General features: G+C 32.8%; 1 protein-coding gene, 1 long non-coding RNA gene and 1 pseudogene across 2 annotated transcripts; 2 read left to right on the forward strand and 1 right to left on the reverse strand.

Annotated features, from left to right (window-relative positions):
- The first annotated feature begins 1,362 nt into the window (after positions 1 to 1,362).
- On the forward strand, positions 1,363 to 7,386 carry LOC128184725 (uncharacterized). The gene is made up of 3 exons (XR_008243770.1): positions 1,363 to 1,539; positions 1,967 to 2,155; positions 6,180 to 7,386. It is a non-coding gene; the product is annotated as an uncharacterized LOC128184725 (long non-coding RNA).
- Positions 7,387 to 8,620: 1,234 nt separating this feature from the next.
- Positions 8,621 to 14,940, reverse strand: LOC128185205 (biogenesis of lysosome-related organelles complex 1 subunit 3-like). Its single transcript, XM_052854863.1, has 7 exons — positions 14,918 to 14,940; positions 14,691 to 14,769; positions 13,381 to 13,495; positions 11,078 to 11,165; positions 10,272 to 10,291; positions 9,783 to 9,904; positions 8,621 to 8,822 (listed from the first exon to the last, which is right to left on the reverse strand). Exons 1-7 carry the CDS (start codon positions 14,938 to 14,940, stop codon positions 8,691 to 8,693), a joined length of 579 nt encoding a protein of 192 aa, XP_052710823.1. The 3' UTR covers positions 8,621 to 8,690.
- Positions 14,941 to 15,929: 989 nt separating this feature from the next.
- Positions 15,930 to 18,731, forward strand: LOC128184702 (tripartite motif-containing protein 55-like; annotated as a pseudogene).
- The last annotated feature ends 2,752 nt before the right edge of the window (positions 18,732 to 21,483 follow it).

The raw sequence follows: 21,483 nt of genomic DNA on the forward strand, positions 1-21,483 counted from the left end.
TTCCCTGGTCATCGTCGGTACCATCTGACATAGGTATGCCGACAGACCTTCCATATATAGAAGAATCGTTGTTCCTCTAAATCACTGCCAGGATCAACAATACTGCACGTACTTTTGCTTATTTATTGTTTTGAGAGAGAGAGAGAGAGAGAGAGAGAGAGAGAGAGAGAGAGAGAGAGAGAGATATTACATCCTTACAATTATTAGGCTTATACTCCAGATCAATTATAAACGTACAAGTCATATTATTCTCGGAAGCTTTATGATACATATCTCAAATTACATGAGGAAAATTTAAGGTAATCGCTTTATTTTTTAACAACATCAGAGAAAACATTTTCCTTGAACATGTTCCCCACATGCATATTTACGATGTCTCGTTTACAAACATGCCTGCATCAATTACTATTGTATAACGTCTGTCCATCGCTGGAGGTTTTTTTCCACATTATGTCATCTTACTCGTATGACAACTTTCTTTGTGCTTGACTATTTGATCAAAAATTTCATTTCTAAGCAATTATGTAAATTTTATATACTTTTATATTGCCTTAAGATCTGTTTAAAGATCATTACAAAAGTTGATATTTTTTCGTCGCCTCAAACGCTGACGTCGCCATTTTACTACGAAATGAAACAATTTTTTATGGGTGAAAAAAATGAACATGAACAAGTTTTATCCTCTTTTTAATTTCTTTATTATATAATTTGAAAAGCACTTTTCGTCACGATATTCATTTCTTTACGCTGATTTTAACTTTTCATTTTTTATTTTCATTATTGAGTGAATAACGCTACTTATCTACGCAATTTTCGGACAATCCTCGTATAACATTGTGAGTTAGTTTTTTATATTAATAAGAAATATTATGTGAACAACCCTCTTAGCGTTGCAAAGTTTTACAAACCCGTGAGTCAAATGTCATGACTTATATTATGGCTGTACGCTTACAAATTACAAACAGTGTCTATTTGTCCGTTTGTTTGCCTACATGTAAATGTACCTGTCCGTCTCTCTCTCTCTCTCTCTCTCTCTCTCTCTCTCTCTCTCTCTCTCTCTCTCTGATATAAAAGTGTGTGACATAAAGTAACATCTCTTCCGTTTACCAAAACACATGAATAAAATGAGAGAGAGAGAGAGAGAGAGAGAAACAGAGAGAGAGAGAGAAACAGGGAGAGAGAGAGAAACAGAGAGAGATTGAGAGAGAGAGAGAGAGAGAGAGAGAGAGAGAGAGAGAGAGAGAGAGAGAGAGAGAGAGAGAGACTTTGATAGATCGTAGAGCCTGTTACATATCGAAAGAAGACACGTCTATTGTTCATTGGGAAATAAATCTAGAGTGGTCTAAGGTGCGGCCTAATTAGTGTAGAACGGTTGCCGTGGAGCCATGCTGTGTCGTTTTTGTATTAGCATAAACAGGTCGGTCCGCGCTATAGAATTGTGTCAGATGCTTACAAGCTTTGCATTTCGAGGATGTTAACAACGTATTTGATTACTGCATGTAAATCATGGATGAAGAGGAGAACAATCATAAGTCAAAGGTACGTTTTTAAATTGTTGAAGTTAAAATATAAAGAGAAAAATAAATAAAATAAAGACTACTTTGAGTACAAATTTTACGTCACGAATAATTTCCTTTTTTTCGAACCAATAAAAACATCTTAAGAATTCCATTTATACTAACGATGTGGACGCTGAAAATATGGGTCAAGGAACAGACGATTGTGAAGATTACTTTTGACGTTTCTCTTTTGGATAGCGGGTCATGCCGAGAACAATCCGATTGTGTCAGAACATCGGAAGGCTTCGAAAACCTATCATGCCTGTTGGCAAATAACTCTATAGTTAAATTTGGAATTTCTATTTCATGCAGTGCATTTTTAGGAAAAATATCTCAATAACATTGGTGGTAATCTCGGCATTTCTCTTGGCGATTTGTCAAATACGTCTCCATTTTTTTCCGTTTAGAAGACTCTTACAAAGCCTCCTCTGTTATGTGCCGTGATTTTCTCCAACACCACGTAAAAGGCTACACGCTCGGACTCGGAAGTTGCTGTGATCATAATCCTACGTTTGAATCAGATGTCACAATCTTATTCAAGCGCCTGTTAATGAATCTACTGGCTGAAAGGATCCATTCAAAAGCATTACCGGAGGGTAGGTTGTCATACACTAAACGTTTATAAAATATATCCTTTTATATAGTAATGATTATGTTTATAGTCTTCCTTTAAGAAAATCACAATATTGCATCAATATTGGGACATAAAGCTACCGAACTTCGAGCTAGATAAATTCGTCGTAGTCTTCAAAGGTCTGTCAAAGAAACACAAGTACATGTAGAACGGTTTGATTTTCATAAACTAAGAAAAACGTTTAGTTCAGGCTACATAAAAATTCAGAACATTTTCGCAAATTCGAAAAGAGCACACATTTAGTTTAATGTGATGCATACCGGTATTTATAATGATATATTTGCCTCTAAGATTATAACACATGTTTTGATGCTGGTGTCTTTTACGGTAGATTGCTTTGTCTATATTTATGAAAGAAATGAATTGCAAATATTATTTGCAAAATTTGTTTTTCATATTTTGATTCATAAAACATGGATCTCGAATCAAACTTTAAAATGCCCCCCCCCCTCCCCCGTTCCCCACAAATTAAGTGTCTTGTTTATATAAACATGTACATGAAGTTGGGATATAGGCAAAACCGTTGTATGGATTAAGTGAAGATAGCTTTTTCTATTTACGTATGACCACTGTTCTCTATCAGTTAAATAGTATTGCCATACAGAAAATGTTATTTATGTAAAGTTTATATACAAAAAAAACTGCATTTATGTATAAAACTCAACGTCACTGAGGATCGCATATTCTAAAATAATGTATGACAGATAATGATCACATGTTAAGTAATTCAAGGTCACTTGAAGTATTAATGAAATTTAGAATTGAACAACATGAATTTACAATCTCCCAGAGCTCTGATGCAAAACAGAGTACTGATTTTGTATGCATCATACAGATCAAGTTTTGTGTGCAGCGATATTCATTTTTTGTCTGTAAAAATACCAAATATACAAGGCAAATACCTGTTGAAAATCAAATAAATGAAAAAACATATGTCCAATTATATGAAAGTTGCAATAAAAAAAATATTTTAGAACTTGTAGTATACAATGTCCTTATAGTAAGTAAGTAAAAAAATTCCTAAAATAACTACTGGTCTATTAACTAAATTAATAATCTGTCGAAATAAGAAGTTAGTTTTTGTCATCCAAACAAATATCGGATTTTTATCTTATTCTCATTCATGTTATTTTAAGTGCCTTGCCCAGATCAGCCGAGATACACACTGCGCATTATCTCATTGTTTCATCTAAATTCAAGTTGAACATTGATTTAGATACTTCTTAATATTAACTTAAGTCACAAACTTAAATTGAAATAATTAAGATTAGCTGGACTAGAAAAGAAATAATATTATTTATGCAGACGACCAACTTGAACTTCATAACGATTGTTAATAGTTGAAATTTGTGCTGGGGGATAATCATGACAATAATGTATATCTGGTCATTTTTGCGATAATCAAATAGTCGCTTTTTCGCAACAATTATATTCGAATTTGAATGCTACTGCCTAGTTTTTTTTAAATCGTAGAAAATGGCTGACGATAATACAAGAAGTTACAAAATTTTCACATTTTTTGCAAATTTTGTGACATACGAAAACGGTTGGGATATAAGGTATAAATATAGCTTCGAAAAATTCTCCAATTTAATTAACAGCATGGCTAAAGTTATTCATTTAATCGTTTAGGTCGTGTGGCCTCATGTAAATAAAAACGTTGTTTCCCCAGCTTATATTAGTTTTTTTTATAACAGAAAATAAATATGACGTGTACACAAAACAATGAAATTTCATTTCAAATTGCTTTTTATGAATCAAACTTTGCGACATTTTGATGTATAAAGTTAAACGCTAAATTTTAATCAATGCATCAGCTGTTTGTAAAAGTTTTTACATTATAAAATTGTGTCCTATTCCAGATTTGATTTTCATCGAAAAATTGATAACAACTGATAAAGAATCTGTTTGTACTATATTAATTAGGTTTCTGCTGATTTGCGTTAGTTAAGGAAAAAAATATTCTTGACAGTCTCTATTTATTCTGATTATTAAAGTCATCTGTATCCAAATTGACCGCAGCTGAATTGAAATTCAGATTTTATTGATTTACCAAACATATCTTAATTATTCAATTAACAACAACTTCTTTTATAAATAGTAAAATGAATTCACAGGCAGTTAACATGTAAATTATGGGATGGAAGTAGTAAAATAAAATCCTGTTTAACAAATGATACGTATTTGATATACTAGATGATAAACATTAAGGGGCTTTGTGTGTTCATCAAGATTTTTTTGTACGTTTAACTGTGTCCGAATCTTTCCTTATTTCTTTTCCTTGACTTATGGTTTAAAAATGAAATGAAGTAGCAACCAGTGTGATATTCTGAGGAGTTGACAATGCTTAAAAACTTAAACTGAAATTGATCTTATATAATTGTATTCAGTTGATGTACATGTATGTTGTTTAGATTTTTTTTGTTGCATCTGACGGGAAAAAATACAAACTTTTCCGGCTTTCCACTGTTCAATATGCAGTTTAATGATGCAGCTGGAAATATTACCGTTTTTGCGATATCTATTGTATTGAATATGAACCCATAATCGCAGAAATACAGCTGTACATGCATTAGGACATTGATTACAGAAGGGAAAGGGGATGATTAGTGGGACGTATCTCTTCTAGATTTTGTTCTTTAGGTTAAATGTCACTATTGAGTTTTATCACCATCCCAAATTAAATGTATCAGATAAAAGACTGTTTTCGAGAAGAAGAAAAAATCCCCCACACTCCTGGTGCCCGTTTTACAAAGATTTCCAAAGATGATCCATTAGATAGAACTTAGGTATGCCTAATTTATAACTTATATTTACTGAGGTTTATCATAGCTGTTTCACAAAACTTTCTTAGCGTAGCACAGTTGACTTATCTTAATTAAGATACATTGTAAATCATTTTCATATCATATTGTTAATTCTAAATAAGTACCGATCATGTATAAATTCTTTTCAATATGACACGATTGTAAACTTTATAAGTGAATATAAAAATGCATTCCCTTATTCACCTAGCAAAAAAATGCGTACATTGAATGTAAATAGTGTAATGTCTAAAACATATACATGTACTGATATTTTGTATCAAATTTTTCATTTACATGGAAAAAAATCTATATGAAATCTATATGAAATCTAAACCAGAGAAATTAATCGACGATATATATTATGTATATTTTTACTTCTAAAGTTTTAGTTTAGAAGTACTAGTAAAGTGAAAAAGGTTTTCATGATGCGTGTAATTTGTTATTTTTGTTCCACTTTAATGTGCTTTGATTTGCGTATAATTCATTTCAGTAGAACATAAACAGTCGTCATGTTAAGTTTGATAAGATATCGATTTACCTGTCTTAAAGTGAAGATATAGCTTAGGAATTTCCTAAGACAAGACTTGAATAGTGAAACGGATAAGTAAAAGACTTCAGAAATTTTTTTTTCCACAAAATATACATGTAACTTAGTTAAAATCATGCTTTGTGAAACGGGCCCCATGGGATAGATTTTGAACCTAAGTTGTCCGATCCAATGTATATGCCCGAAACTTGATGAACCCGCCCTACACTAGCTTCTATGATTTTTTGTTGGTTAATCCACGTGATAAGTTCTCGCTAAATAATTCAATATTATTTCATTTCAAGTATATTATTTTATGGTAACTACCACTGACATGGATACACCAAAGCGTAACCATTACCTCACTTCCATTTATACTATTGCAAAAATGATAGTAGGTTTTTTTTAATTAATTTTACAATAATTACATGTATTGATCCAAGCAAAAATGAAATTTTAGCTTAAGGACATGTTCTAACACGACTTAAAATACAGAAGGTGTAAGCAGTTACTTCATTATTTTATTGGCCAAATGTATTCATTAGTAAGGATATATAGAAATGCATTATCACTTTTGATATAGGAAACATATATTTGTTGCCTTTATCGAAGATCTAATTAAAAAGATTGAAAATTTTTTTATGTATTTTCAGGTGCATATTTTCTTATGCACATGAGGATGTCAATGCATGATTCAGCAACGAGGCTAAAAAACTGAGGAGTAAATGATGCCGAAACGTTCGATGATCCCATTGAGCTACTTCTTAATGTCAACATGATTATTAATTCAATTATGACATTAACACCCTGATGCAAAGAAGTATGTGTGAATTAAGAAAATGTCCTCGTCCACTTCACTACAGGATTACAAACAACGATTAGATAGTGAATACGTTCTACATAAGGATGGATGACTCTCCTACATGTAACAAGAAACCCAAAGGAGGTAAACAAACATGGTTTAAGTGCCGCAAAATTCGTAGCATAAGAGGAATACCAAAAGTTTTCCGAATTACCTTAAACGGCATTTTTGAAGAAAGAAGTTTAATCCACTTGACTGATTGGAAATGGTCGATAAGTTGTCATATTGATTACTACAAATCATCTGTGAACAAAAACTAAGCTATATAAGAACAGTAACAAACAATGCTGTGAATAGATAGAGACATTTTTTTGGCACAGGAAATATGTCAAATGTTTTCTAAATAGTCAACTCTTCATGAAAAATGAAAAAAAGAAAATACGTGCAGACACAATACAAAACGTGATCATGGATGATGAAAAAGTTACAAGTAGACCCTTTGTTTAAAGCAAGTAAATAAATGTTTCACTACTGTAATTCAAAAATACTTCATGGTATTTCAATATTCTTTGAAATTTCTTTCTACACGTCTTTCTCTTTTTTTGATGGCAAAAGGCAATTATGAGTTATGATGATATGTTGATCTTTCTGGTGGATTCACCAACTTTCTTATCTTTTATGTAAACTGAACATAGCATTCATATTGATGGGCCCACCAATTATGTATTCAATAGCAGCAATAAACTAATTGTTACCGGCCGGGAGTTTCTTTGGTGAATCCACCAACTTTGTAATCTGTTTTTTTAATTATTCGTATAACTTGATATCTGGTGGATCCACCAAGTAGGGGTATTTTGAATTTTGTCAATCTTTTTGGTGGCTTCACCAACTTTCTTGTTTTGCATATAAACTGACATGTGTTGCGGTGTTTTTGTTTATTTAGTGCCATCGATGAATATTTAGAAACTTTTGGTGAATGCACCAAATTTGTACTCTATATTTGTTTGTATAATTCATTTTGGTGGATCCACCAAATATTTGGATAATGAAAGTTTGTATTTAGGTGGAATCACCATTTAAGGTTTCTTTAAAACTAAAATGTTTGATAACATGTGTTGCTCTCATTGCTTTGTTGGTGGGTTCACCAAATCTTTGAATGGAATACAAAACTGTATGCGGACAAATGCACAATTGAATTTTCATGGAACCACCAGGGCCCTGTGTGAATGAGATAGTTGATGCTGTTTAAAAAAATAGAATCGCCAATATTTTATCATTGGTGGACCCACCAAGTTTATTTGTAAGTGAGATATTCGATGAAATAAGTTGGTGGAGTCACCAATATGTTGACTGTTATTGTGGAATATGAAGGTTTAAAGGTACTGTAAAATGTGCTTTTGCGTGAAAAAGATGGTGGGTTCACCAACTTATGTTGTGTTCAACAACAAAAATGAATAAAATTTATGTTCATTTCTGTTATTGCATTGCGTTCATTTTTCATTTTGCACTGAAAAGAGGACACGAATAGAAAATCCTCTTTCTTAATAGAAACAGTTATATCTGTGGGCGAATGCTAACTAGTTATACCCCCGCTCTGATGTGAATATGCCAAATTAGGCAGAGTCGACATCTAACAGGAAGTTGACAACCGATTGGTACATTGTATTGTTATTAAATTCCAAGACATTGGTCCTAATGCTGAAATTGTTCTCTGCTGTTTATACATGTAACTAGTAAACTGGGAGCCCATGGACATTCAGTTAAATCTCTATATTACTAGATTTTAATCAGTGCACGCACAGGTTGATTGAAATACAGGAGCAGAATTTGAAATAGGAGATACACTTGTAACTATAGAATTGCCAAAATAGTGCCCTTTTACTACCTCTAAGAAGAAGAACATGTGGTAGAGTGCCCCTCCCCAGGGTTGAATGTTCTTCACATCCCAACCCAAATATTCTTTTTATATGTGTTAAAAAACGATAATATTGGTGCATGTTGATGAAATATTAGTTTTCATTCTAAATATCAAAACATCGAAGAATAAAATTTTGATATCATCAAATATCGTTTATTATACTTGTATAAATTAAATTCTGATATTTATAATCATGTACATGTAACTTAATACTCAATTATTTTTAAATAATTTTTACATGTAAATACCGCTAAATACAAAACTCTCTCTCTCTCTCTTTCTCTCTCTCTCTCTCTCTCTCATTGTGACACTGAGGTTCCACTGACATTAATATTGATGTCTGGTAGAATCATACAAGTAGTTCCGATTCTCTCTCTCTCTCTCTCTCTCTCTCTCTCTCTCTCTCTCTTTCTCTCTCTCTCTCTGTCTCTCTCTCTCTCTCTCTCATTGTGACACTGAGGTTCCACTGACACTAATATTGATGTCTGGTAGGATCATACAGGAAGTTATGATGTCTACCCTGTCCTCCAAGTGAAACAAGTCATTGGTCAGGTTCCTCATATTGTGGGAGAGATCCTACAAATATTTACATCAGAATGATTATAACATGTAAAAATATATATTGAACATATTAACAATACCACATACAAGCTCATAGACCATCATTAAGGGAGTAGGGCTTACCCTAACAAACTCCAGTGCGTGACTTAAACAATGACTTAAGCATGCACTTTAAACCTAATGATATTATGTACAGAGATTCTAAATGGGGGAGAAAATAGTGAAAAAGATACAACAGTGTGTTGGCTTTTTCACAATTAAATAATTTTCTGGATAAATCTATTTGCACCTACAATTTTTTAGACATTGAGAACATAACACAATTTACAGGGTTTTGGTTTTAAAACAATTACCGCACACATGTACTTTATATATCCTGGTATTAATTATTCTCTAATTTCTAAAAGCAGTGTTACTCTTCAAATACAAAGCATCTCTAGCAACAATAAATAGATTATATTTGATGAATTATCCCCATTTGTCCATCTGAACACAAACACCTCTATCACAATTACAGTGAAAACCAAGTAAGGACATCATTGATTCCTGATTGATTTCACATGATAACTGCAATAAGGTGATTTATTGGCTACATGTACCTACCTGATATGTCTCTTTGATTTGTAAGCTACGTATATATACATACCCAAATAAGTCCATTTGATATGTAGGCTACATATACTTACTCCTATAAGTGTCTCTAGTTTGATGGCTACATATACCTACTCCAATAAGTGTCTTTGATTTGATGGCTACATGTACTTACCCCAATAAGTGCCTTTGATTTGTTGGCTACATATACCTACTCCAGAAAGTGCTTTTGGTTTGTTGGCTATATATACCTACTCCAAAAAGTGCCCTAGATATGTTGGCTACATGTACATTGTACTTACCCCAATAAGTGCCTTTGATTTAATTGTTGGCTACATATACCTACTCCAATAAGTGCCTTTGATGTTTACTACATGTACTTACCCCAATCAAGGCCTTTGACTTATGTAGTTGGAGACTTGTGTTGTGTAGATCTTTGGCAGACACCAGGTACATCTGATGGACAGAATCCACCAAGTGTCTCCTCAAACTGGCATTCTTCTCTCCTATGTGTCATAACAAAATGGAAACATTCTTTTAAATATTCTATGGTTTATTGTTTTCATAACATAAAAGACTGTGCGCTGTGACCTTAAAATTTGCAGTTTTAAATTATCAATGATTTTTACATATACAGATATATATTTAATATTTTAAAATCAAATTGAATAAAATTACTATTTGAATTATAAACAAGTGTTTACAAAATTTGATGAAAATACATGTACGTCATTAATTAAAGGAGCTAGATGTATGGCAAAAAGTTTTTGATATGTCCTTGTACTTACTTGGTCCTTGTACTTACTTGGTCCTTGTACTTACTTGGTCCTTGTACTTACTTGGTCCTTGTACTTACTTGGTCCTTGTACTTACTTAACTTCTTGTGGAGCAGACTGGAAAAAATCAAAACAAGCGATGAGCAAAATGTTAACTTAGAAATATTATCTACAAATACATAAAGCCATATCGCTTAACTTATTTTTTTTGTCATTTTCGCTATTACTTCATTAAAACGGGGTACTAACTTTTTTGTTGTGGTTAAATTCATAATATATATTAGTGCAATTTACACTTACTTATCTAAGACTATCATAAAAAGTAATATACTGTATTGTTATCAGTTAAAGCGTTACATATTTTTGAGATTAAAATAAAATACAGATTGCAAAAGTTTTCATTTTCATTGAAAATAAAATAATAAACAAAACAATAAGTAAAATATTAAATGTATTAAACAACCATAATTGATTATAAACTTTTTCAAATCGATTATCTTTTAACATTGCCAACCTTTCCAACTTTCGACATAAAATTGATCAACGTGACAACACTGCTCTTACTTAACAATTTCTTTGTATATAACATGTTTCTTAAACAGTGCTCCATTCAAGCATATAAAACATGGAAGGAAAAATAGTGTTAGCATCTCTTATATTCTTGTATATCCCTATATATCTACAATACCTGGTACATGTACATATTGATTACTTACCTGTCATACTTTGGTTTACTGGAGTAGAGTCTGGTCACTGAATATGACCCAGTGTCTCACCCACCCACCCTCTCTCTCTCTCTCTCTCTCTCTCTCTCTCTCTCTCTCTCTCTCTCTCTCTCTCTTATATTCTTGTATACACCTGTACATCTACATTATCTGGTACATGTACATATTAATTACTTACCTGTCATACTTTGGTTTACTGGAGTAGAGTCTGGTCACTGAATGAGATCCAGTCTCCTCTTGTCCGGTCCCACTATCTCTGTGTTCTACTATAAACATTAAAAACACACAATTCCATTATTCCATATTTAAAAAAATGTTTTGACACTTTCACTGCTTGATCTATTCATGTATTGAAGTTTCTAAATCAAGCAGAACTAAGATAAGAGATTATGCAAACAATTTCAATCCTTCAGAATTAATGAATTAAAGGGGTACAAGATTTGTGAGAACATCAAAAATCTTGAATCACCACGTGTCAACATGACTTTTATTTAGCAATTGCTTTCTGCACAGTTTGGCAGAATTTTAATTTTCTTTTCTATACTTCTCCTTCCTACATGGAAAGATAGCAAGTAATGTATGAATACATGTATTATACCCACAAGACCCCTCATATTTCAACTCAGAATGACCAAGTTTAAAACATGCATACAATGTAAACAGTATATTCATGTGAAGGGTACATATACATGCATAAATCAGAGCTAAAAAACAATTTTATTCAGTTTGGAAATTACTGAAATTAAAAATATTATAGCATTGAATCATGATTTTTTGAAGTATACACTCTCATAAATGCAGCGGTGTGTGCATACAAATTGAGTAACGCGCGTTAGGGCGTTATGAAAATTTGTATGCACACACCGCTGCAGTTATGAGAGTGTATACTTCAAAAAATCATGATTTAATGCTTATATTTACATTTTTTAACTTCTTGCCTTGTCTGCAAATGTGATTCATACATGTACCTTAAAATTCCTATCTTATCCTAAGGGTAAGTTAATATTAATGGAAGAGCCACAGTAACAGCCACAAGCGTGAACTTCGATTTTCGCTGGTGACGTTGCAGTTTACAGCGTTCAACGTTTTTGACGTCATAATAAAACTCGTCAATTTGACCTTTGACTACTTGTTGCATTTAGAGGCTTTGAAGATCACTGAACTTAATGGAAAAACAAAGTAGAATGTAAATATTTTTTTTTAGATTCCTTATTTAACACGAGTACTTAATTCTGAAATTCAACCTTTCTGCATCAAATCAAGAGAATATTAAATCAAGAACCTCAAATGTTATCATAGTTTCATTTAATTAGTTCACTCTGCATGAAAAAAAAAACAAGATTTTAAAATTAGCAAGATATGCTTCTCGCGATTTTATCTGGATATTAATTTGACGCATTTAAAGTAGTCCGAGTATCGCACTACGTCATAATACGGATTTTACAATATTGGTTCGACTTTTACAAAGCGTTTTTGATACCCGGTATTGATTTTGCTCTACATCGCTGTTGTAAACAATGGCAATAATAATCAATTAGAACGGTAATATATGTATTCTATGAGAGATAGAAATTATTAATGTTGAGAAACTCGATTCTGTTAAAGTAAAATGAAAAACGAAGTTTCTGATTAACCAGGATCTCAGGTATGCTTATGTCTTCTTTGTTATGACACCCCCCCCCCCCCCGAATTTTTCTTTTTCTTTTACTAAAACCGGTTTAAATTTAGAGACAGAAGCTATTTCGAATTTAATCAATCGTCAATTAATTATTGTTTAAATGATATCTAACATTGTTGACAGATCTAGGCAGAAAACTGTTACAGTAGCAAAATGTGATTTTTACAGATTTTTTCGTCAGGGTCTACTTGGTTTAGAGCTTATAGCGTGAAAAGTAATCCGTCAACATATAATTTATTTTACCAAATCTTTTTTCTAAGATGTCAATCTATAGAAAAAACACCATGAATTTAAGTTTGAGTCCATAAAATAGTCAAAAAATTACCAAACGCGATACTAACATTGCATTTTTTGTATTCTATTTTGTTACATCAAGTCCATAAAGCGTTCTTACTTACAAAAATTTGCGCAAAATTATTGATGAGATATGGCTTAAATAAATATTTATACTCTATTTTGTATGTTCAGTTCTAATTTTCCCAAAATTGGTAATTATTTTTAGGAAAAAAGGACGTATGGCAAATTTCATAATTGTCAATAATTTTCGCAAGGGGGTACACCCGTCTGAGAGGTGATAACAAACAAACTAGCATGTAAACATACATATTTTCTTTTGTATATGTATTGCTAGAATGTATATTTATCATTTAAAGCTAAGCTTTTAATGATTGAGCCCATTTAGTGCCGAGTATAGGACTACCTTAATTACATTGTAGGTATCTCAAGTATTCAACATTTTTTGCCTTCATTTTCCTCTTTACAAACTCAAGATATTGCATGAATCAGCTGATTGACAATAGTACCTCTAAGGGCGGGGATGGGTGGGTCTGTCTCCCCCTCGTCATCTGACTCCAGGGCCTCTCCCGATATAGACACAGCATTCACTAGGTTCTGGTCCGACTGTCTTACATCAGGAATCTAATGATTACAGAGAATTTATTTTACATCTTAATGTTAACTATATATCTTAGGAATGATCAAAGCTGGGACATTGGTTTAAATCTTGTTATGGTCGCCACATTGTGAGATTTGTACTCAGAAAATATGTCACAGTCCAAGTAGCTGAAATAGTCAGATTCTTACAGCTTTAAGATTTTTGTTTTATTGTATTCTTATTAAAATTAGTTATCAAATCTTTGATATGAAAAGTAATCTAGGTTAACAGAAGCAAAGACAGTTTGAAGGAATTTAATTTTACATTTGATCTTTTGAGGAAGGACATGAGGTCTATCATTGATTTTAAAACACCTTTAAATTAATTAAATATATCTATTCAAATTCAAGAATGCACTTTCTTTATCACTGAAAAAGGTTCTCTATCAATCACTAACCCCCACCCCCCCTTCTAAATAGTCTATGGGGAAGACCTCACCTCCAATTTAACCCCTTTTGACCTTGCAGATATATAACATCCATCCAACTCCCACACAGGAACTCATTACTTTTTCATGGGAAATTACAAAGGAAAATGCTCTATCGGCGTTCAAAAGCATGCTTCAAAATGATCATGAATTATTAATAGCAGCAGGGACGTATATGCATGTATACGAGCCTTAAATTTGAGTTAAAAAATTATGGGTTTTTTTTTTTATATATAGGCCTATATGCAGATTTCGTGGGTATTTTCATACAGCGGTCTTATTGCAGTCTGTTATTAAGAAAAATCTTATATTTGAATTTAAAGGGAAAATATCAAGCCGAATAAACAACACTGGACGTTTCATTTTTTCAACGAATAGACCGATCCACACTTTACAAAAGTTATGTCCCTTGGCCGCCATCTTTGGGGAAAAACCCATATATTTTTCAAAGTAGCCTTTGTAGTTTAGAGGGTTGTAATTTCGTCATTTGACGTTAGAAATCGGTTTCCTCAGTGAATTTTGATTGCCCCAAGTTGGGGCAACCCACACATCGAAGAAATAAATTAAATTCCAAGACGTTTCTTCATCGGACGCCCAAATATTTGGTTGCATAAAGAAGGGAAAAGTAGTTTTTTCCCTTTTGACCTTTGGGTTGACCCTGCAAAGAGGAACAACTTTTGCAAAGTGTGGATTGGACTATCTTGTTGAGATTATTTTCAACACGTTATGGATAGGTAAGTATTGTAGGTCACCTCATCGACTTCCTCCTCTTCGTCTGATTCTGACGCCTCTCCATCCACAACTGTTCTGATCGCTGGCTCCATCAAAGATCTAAAAAGATAGTCATGAAACTGTGGGCAAGCTTACGTACGCCCACCTCCATTAAAACCGAAAGTAGAAATAGAGCAACTGAAACCAATCCGGAAAGACAAACGAATATCCGGATTTCTGCATAGAATCCTCGACACCCAGTGCTCACTTGGGGAGGGGGAGGGGACGCATAAGTCTTGTTATAATATCAAAACAATTCGATGCAATTTTAATGTAGTATTTCATTTTAAAGCAATATTTAAAACAGCTAGATGTATATTTCTACAATTAAATAACCGACCCACTTTTACCTGTACCATAGTACATGCATGTACATGTAGTAATGCTCATATAAAGAAGGGTGGGTCAAGGGGCGGGGCCCTCTAAGAAATTATAACTTTATTTAATCTGTAAAAACAAGTTAGTTTTTTTAGTACTGAACACAGACATATAACTTTGTGAAATAATACGTATTTACGTCCCTAATAATATATTTTCATGACCTGATCGGAGGGGGGGGGGGGGGTAAAGCACCATAAGTTACCAAATACATGCATAGGCCTTAATGGACCCTCTGTAGCAAACGGAATTTGCTCTTGAAACTTAATTCTCTGGGGAAAAAAATGTGAATCCGCGCACGACATTAAATAAAATATTTTATGTATAATATTATTTCTCATGAACTCATTACTATCGGACTTGCCCATCGTATTTCAAGAACTGGGAAAAGTAGAAATATCAATCATAAAATATACTCCAGCGTATTTCCAATTAAGAAACTCTCTAAAATTTCTAAAAATGTGATGTGTTTTCAACAGAAAGATTTGAGACTTCTTTCACTGTTGTATCAGTTACAGAAAGTTTGGACATTATCGTTTTTTGTCTATTTTGTGGGTTTTTTTTAAATAACCAATATGGAAAAGGGGGAGAAATCGAAAGAAAATATTGCTTGTTTTGAACGTTTATTGAACAATGCCACTAAACAAAAAATATCTTCAGAAAGATATTTAATGAGTTATTAACAAATTATAATTTATTCAGTTTTGTGCAAGTTGAGACACTATAAGCTCAGCAAATGTACTGTTTGTTGATATGACAAACTGACAGATGTGTCACATGTGTACTTCCAAAGTGCATACCTGTAAAAAGTTTAATTGTGAAATACAACGAAACACTTTTTTCTTTGAATAGAAAGGAGGCTTAAAATATATCACCAAAACGAAATTTTGCACCAAGAGGGGAGAACGGGTCCCCTTATATCCGCCACTGCATTTTATCACGTGATAATCTCACGGACAGGCAGATCGCGTCACACCGCCATAGCGACCAGACCAGGAAGTAAAATACCTGAGTCGCCATGTTGAAGAGTGAAGGTATGTAGTCTGTTTTAAAACAAACAACTGGTGTATAATGAGTAACATATAACAATTGTTTGTAGATTTTATCGGGAGAAAATTCTGATTTATATCTTAACGCTAAATGAAGTAAAAATGAGCAAAGAATTTCAATTATTTAAAGGTCATGATAAAGAACGCAAACTTGTTTACTTCCTCTGTGTCTTGCAAAAGTTCACCCGTAGGTTTATTTTCTTCACAATAATTAGGTTCATAGGTTCATATTGAAAACAACATTTTTATCTAAACTTATGAATTATTATTTTTCTTCAGAATCATCTAATCAATTCTATCAAGGTGTCTGACCATGTATCCCCGTACTTGGGCCCAGGATGTGTTACGGTGTCATCTCTGTGAGACCCCGGGCCCCCCTATGTACTGTGACATTTGTCTTATTCATCTATGTGTAGCCTGCGTGGGAAAACACCTCTTAGATGAATCTAAACAACACAAAGTGGTAACATTCAAAAAGAGGGGATTTGCACCCGAATGTTCAAAACATTCCAAAAAATTCTGTGAACTTTATTGCGAACAATGTGACATTCCTATCTGTTTGCAGTGTGTCTCCTCGGGTGAACATCTAGGACACAAACAAGTTGAAATTTTAGAAACGCTTAAAAACAAGAAAGAAGAATTACAGAAAGATTTACATGAATTAGAAAAATTGATTTATCATAAATACCAAGAGATTGCATCTAATATCCCAGTTCAGAGAGATGTTCTGCATCAAAACTCCAAGAAATTAACAACAGCTCTAGATAAGCATGGAGAAGACTTGCACAGAGAAATAGACATTGCCATCATGAAACTGAAATCTGATGTGGATGAAATGGAATCCAAACACCTGGTTGTCCTTGATAAGCAGGAAAATGAAATCAAACACAGTATTTCTGAAATTGAACAGAGCATTGCTGATCTGAAGAAATCACTCAACTCCAATGATGTCAGCCTTGTCTCTACATACAAATCCTAAACTCACAGTTTCTTTACCAAGGTTCATCCCTCAGAAGATTAACAAAGAACAGATTTATCAGCAGATTGGGTCTCTCTCAGCGTTATCTATCAAAACAGAAGAACATGGCTATACATTGGATTATTCTGGTGCTGTGTCCTCTCCCTCGGGCAGACCGCTCATTGATGTACCACGGATCATCACAGATATAAACACCGAGTATGGAGAATCTAATGAATTACTCTGTTTGTTCTGTCTGAGCAATGATGAATTGTGGACCCGTGGTCAGGACAACATAATGAGACTCTACACCCTCCACAGTAAACTAGTGAAGTCAATCCAAACCAAGTCAGGGAACACACCATTGGACATAGCAGTGACACAGAGTGGTGAACTAGTTTATACTGATCCCTATGATAGAACTGTGAACATAGTGAAGAGTACACAGATACAGACAGTGATCAGACTACAGGGATGGAGACCTTGGTATGTCTGTAGTACCTCCTCTGGTGACCTCCTGGTTGTTATGATCACTGATGATAAGAAACAAGCAAAAGTTGTGCGTTACTCTGGCTTCACAGAGAAACAATCTATTCAATACAATGACAAAGGACAACCTCTCTATTCATCTAATGATTACCCTAAATATATCAGTGAGAACAGGAACCAAGATTTCTGTGTAGCTGACTCTAAAGCCAGTGCAGTAGTGGTGGTCAATCAGACCGGCAAACTCCGATTTACCTACACCGGTCCTCCATCTACTACCAAGGAACTAATTGTTCCAGTTAGTATCACTACAGACAGCCAGGGTCGGATCCTGACAACAGACTATAACAACGACTGTATCCACATCCTGGATCAGGATGGACAGTTCCTCCGCTACATTGACAACTGTCATTTACAGGGTCCATGGGGTTTATGTGTGGACACCAGAGACAACGTCTTTGTGACTGAATATCAAACAGGTAAAGTGAAGAAAATCCAATACAGCATGTCATTGTGAACATTTCGTTACATGTCTACAAAGGAAACATCACATATACAGTAATCCAATGTAAATAAATTTCATCATGTGTAAATGTAATGCTATGCTCTTAGACATCAACAATTGTTCATATAGGCCTATATAAAATGTAACCAAACTGTGTGTGTGTGTGTGATTTGTGCTATGTTTATCAAACTTTAGTGACACTAACAACTGAAAGATTGTATTTTATTCATGTAACTATATAAATACTTTTTATCTATATATTTTATGTGTAAACAGAAGCGATTTGTGTTGATAAATGAAAATAAAATTGTAATGTATTATTAAATATAATGCAAACATTAAAATCATGTCCTTATTAAATTTGCTGACTAAAACTAACCTAAAGACTTAGACGTTGCAAACATCTATTATTCTTTATCAGATATTTCTTAAACTATGAAAAAAACTGATAATTTAAAAAAAAATGTAATTGTTTAATAGTTAGGATATTTTCTTAATTTTGGAAAGAAATGTTTGCATTGTATTGAGTACCAAATGATCAATTTTTAGAATTTATAAATATCAAACTTTATACAATTTCACACTTACTGATCAGTTGTCACTGAAACTGCATTTTAAAAACCTCATAATAAAAGATCAGCTTAGATTTATTGTTAATTTTCTCAAAGATCTGATTTTTTTTTAACAATTCAACTTTTGTCAATTTCTGTATAGCAATATATCTCAAGTACACATAGTTTATATATCAGCATTAAAGTTGATGTCAAGATATCTGGTAGTGTTGTTTGACCCTTGAACTTTGTCCTAGATATCTTAATAACAGTAGGGGCTGTCAACTAATAAGTGTTGGACAGTGATTTAAGCTTAATGTGCTGCAATATAAAAGGATTATAAAGATATCTTAAATAATCACAGTGCAACGATTAGACAATCAGAAAATATTTAGAGAGGGTAGTTTAATTGGACCTGGTTTTTGACCCTGTGACCTTCACTCAGTACCGGAAGTGTACAGTGCACTATAGTTTGATTAAAGTATATCATTTTCAATTTTTATTAGACAACACTTGGTATATCACTTTACACACAAACAAACCAAGAATCTTATTTTATATTTGCATTGTATAATAATTTAAGAGTTATTTCCCTGGATCTGATTGAATTCTTTCATTGATAATTTGCCAAACCTAATTAAATTATTATCAAACATGGTTGACCTGCACAAGACAAATGAACTCCTGTGCTTATAAAGTGTCCCATAGAAGTGTTGTAAGAAATGTCAACTAATATGTACCATGCATTGATATCAGGAAAAGGAGTAAAAGCTGATTAATAAAGTTTACATTAATCTGTTTCTTAATTAAAAGGTTTAAGGTTATATCTAAGAAATAATTACATGTACAGAGAAAATTGCATATATACATATGAAGTACATTCTTTAAATTAAATATGTTTCTTAAATATGTAATATATGTGTCAAAAACTCATAGAAGAAAAATCACTAATTTTCAGAAATACACAATACCAATACACATATTATATATACAGTGTAGTGCATGTATATGCTTAAAACGTATTCAACGGATCTCTCTCTCTCTCTCTCTCTCTCTCTCTCTCTCTCTCTCTCTCTCTCTCTCTCTCTCAGGAAATAACCAAAATATGTTTATACGTTATTTGTTTAATGCAGTAGGTAGGCATTTAAAAAATAGCTGCAGATATTTTGCTTAAGAAAACTAAGCATTGAACAAGGTGGTCCGTTCATCTTTAGTTTAATGCTACTTATTTGATTGAGTTTAAAATTCTCATTTTATTCCATCTCTAATAATTCTCATCTTTAATCAAAATTAATTTCGTATTGTTGACGTGATATACACCAATTAAATTAACTTAGCTAAGAAGAATTAATGGCTGTAGAAAATATTTAAGGCTTTGACTGAATCAAAATCACGCTATACCATTACCAGTTAAAAAATTGCTATTTACCGGTATTGTATGCTACAACATTAAATGGCCTACTAAAATTGTTTTCTTTAAATTTGGAAATCTTCTTTTTTGAAAATTACAGATGGAAATAAGGCACAACAAATTTACACACATTCTATTAAATGTTGAATCTATTCTTTTTTATGCTTATAAAGTAAATACCATCTTTTCACGTTCATAATGAAGACTTGCAACCGAGTACAAAAAACAGGGCATGTTTACACACTTGTTTTCCCCGGTGCCTAAAAGGAGGGGGCGTATCCAAGGTAAAAACGATGAAATTGTGGGTATAAGAGTAAAATGAGAGTTCTCATCTTCGCAAATATATAAACAAACTGATCGAATCCACGACCCATTAATTAAAGCTATATATAAACACAAAAAGCACACATAAAGTACATGTAAGGATATCCCTTTAATACAGTAAGATTGTGTTCTGAGTGAGAGAAACTCGTAATTAGTGTACATGTTACATTATAATTTTTCGTGAGCAAGTTTTGAATTACAGAATAAGCGATCTCTTTTTCTCTCTTTTCAGTCGTTCATGTACACTGTGTATGTTTGTGTTTACCATCTCTCTCTCTCTCTCTCTCTCTCTCTCTCTCTCTCTCTCTCTCTCTCTCTCTCTCTCTCTCTCTCTCTCTACAAGAAGAAGAAGAAGAACTTTAAGTTTAAAGATTGTATTTTTAACCCATTTGAAGACATTTAACAAGTTATCCACAAAAAAGGTCACCACATTTGCATCTAATCTTTCATTAAAAAACTGTTAACAATATATGACCCGAAAATGTACGTGTATGCTAGCGCTTCTTTGTTGAAAATGTACATGTACCCATACTGCACGATACTTTTAATCAATTTATTTATTCAGATTTTAATTTTTAATTATACACTTATAAACTTTTTTTTATTAGAGAAAACGTTTTGCATTCGAACTTTAGATATCTAGTGTATCTAAATAATATACCTTTTTTCGAAAATGCTTTTAATACATTGATAGATTGACTAGCCAGATACATGTGAACTAAGAGAAGTAACTCTTAAAACGTTTAAAGTTTTGCATCGTTCGTTCACTTAATGCAGAAAATAATGGTTTGTTCCCGTTTTGCACACATTTGAAAATTAGGTATCGAAAAAATGTGTGCGAAACGGGAATTTGACCAGGTGAGATAATTGCTAAATTGCTATAGTCTATATAACAGTTCCTGTAAGGGCAATTGACAATGAAATAAATAAAACATATCTACTCGCAATTGATATTTACATTTATTTTATGTTACAATATAACTTGCATAGAAGCCCATTTACATAATAATTGACATCCATGTTCTGGAATTTAATTCTAAACATCGATTTTGTCATCAACAATTTCATTAATTTCTTTAAACAAAAAAGATTATTGCAAAAATGTTGTGTTT

The sequence above is a fragment of the Crassostrea angulata genome, chromosome 5 (assembly GCF_025612915.1).
Source record: "Crassostrea angulata isolate pt1a10 chromosome 5, ASM2561291v2, whole genome shotgun sequence".
In the NCBI taxonomy this organism is placed as follows: Eukaryota; Metazoa; Mollusca; class Bivalvia; order Ostreida; family Ostreidae; genus Magallana; species Magallana angulata.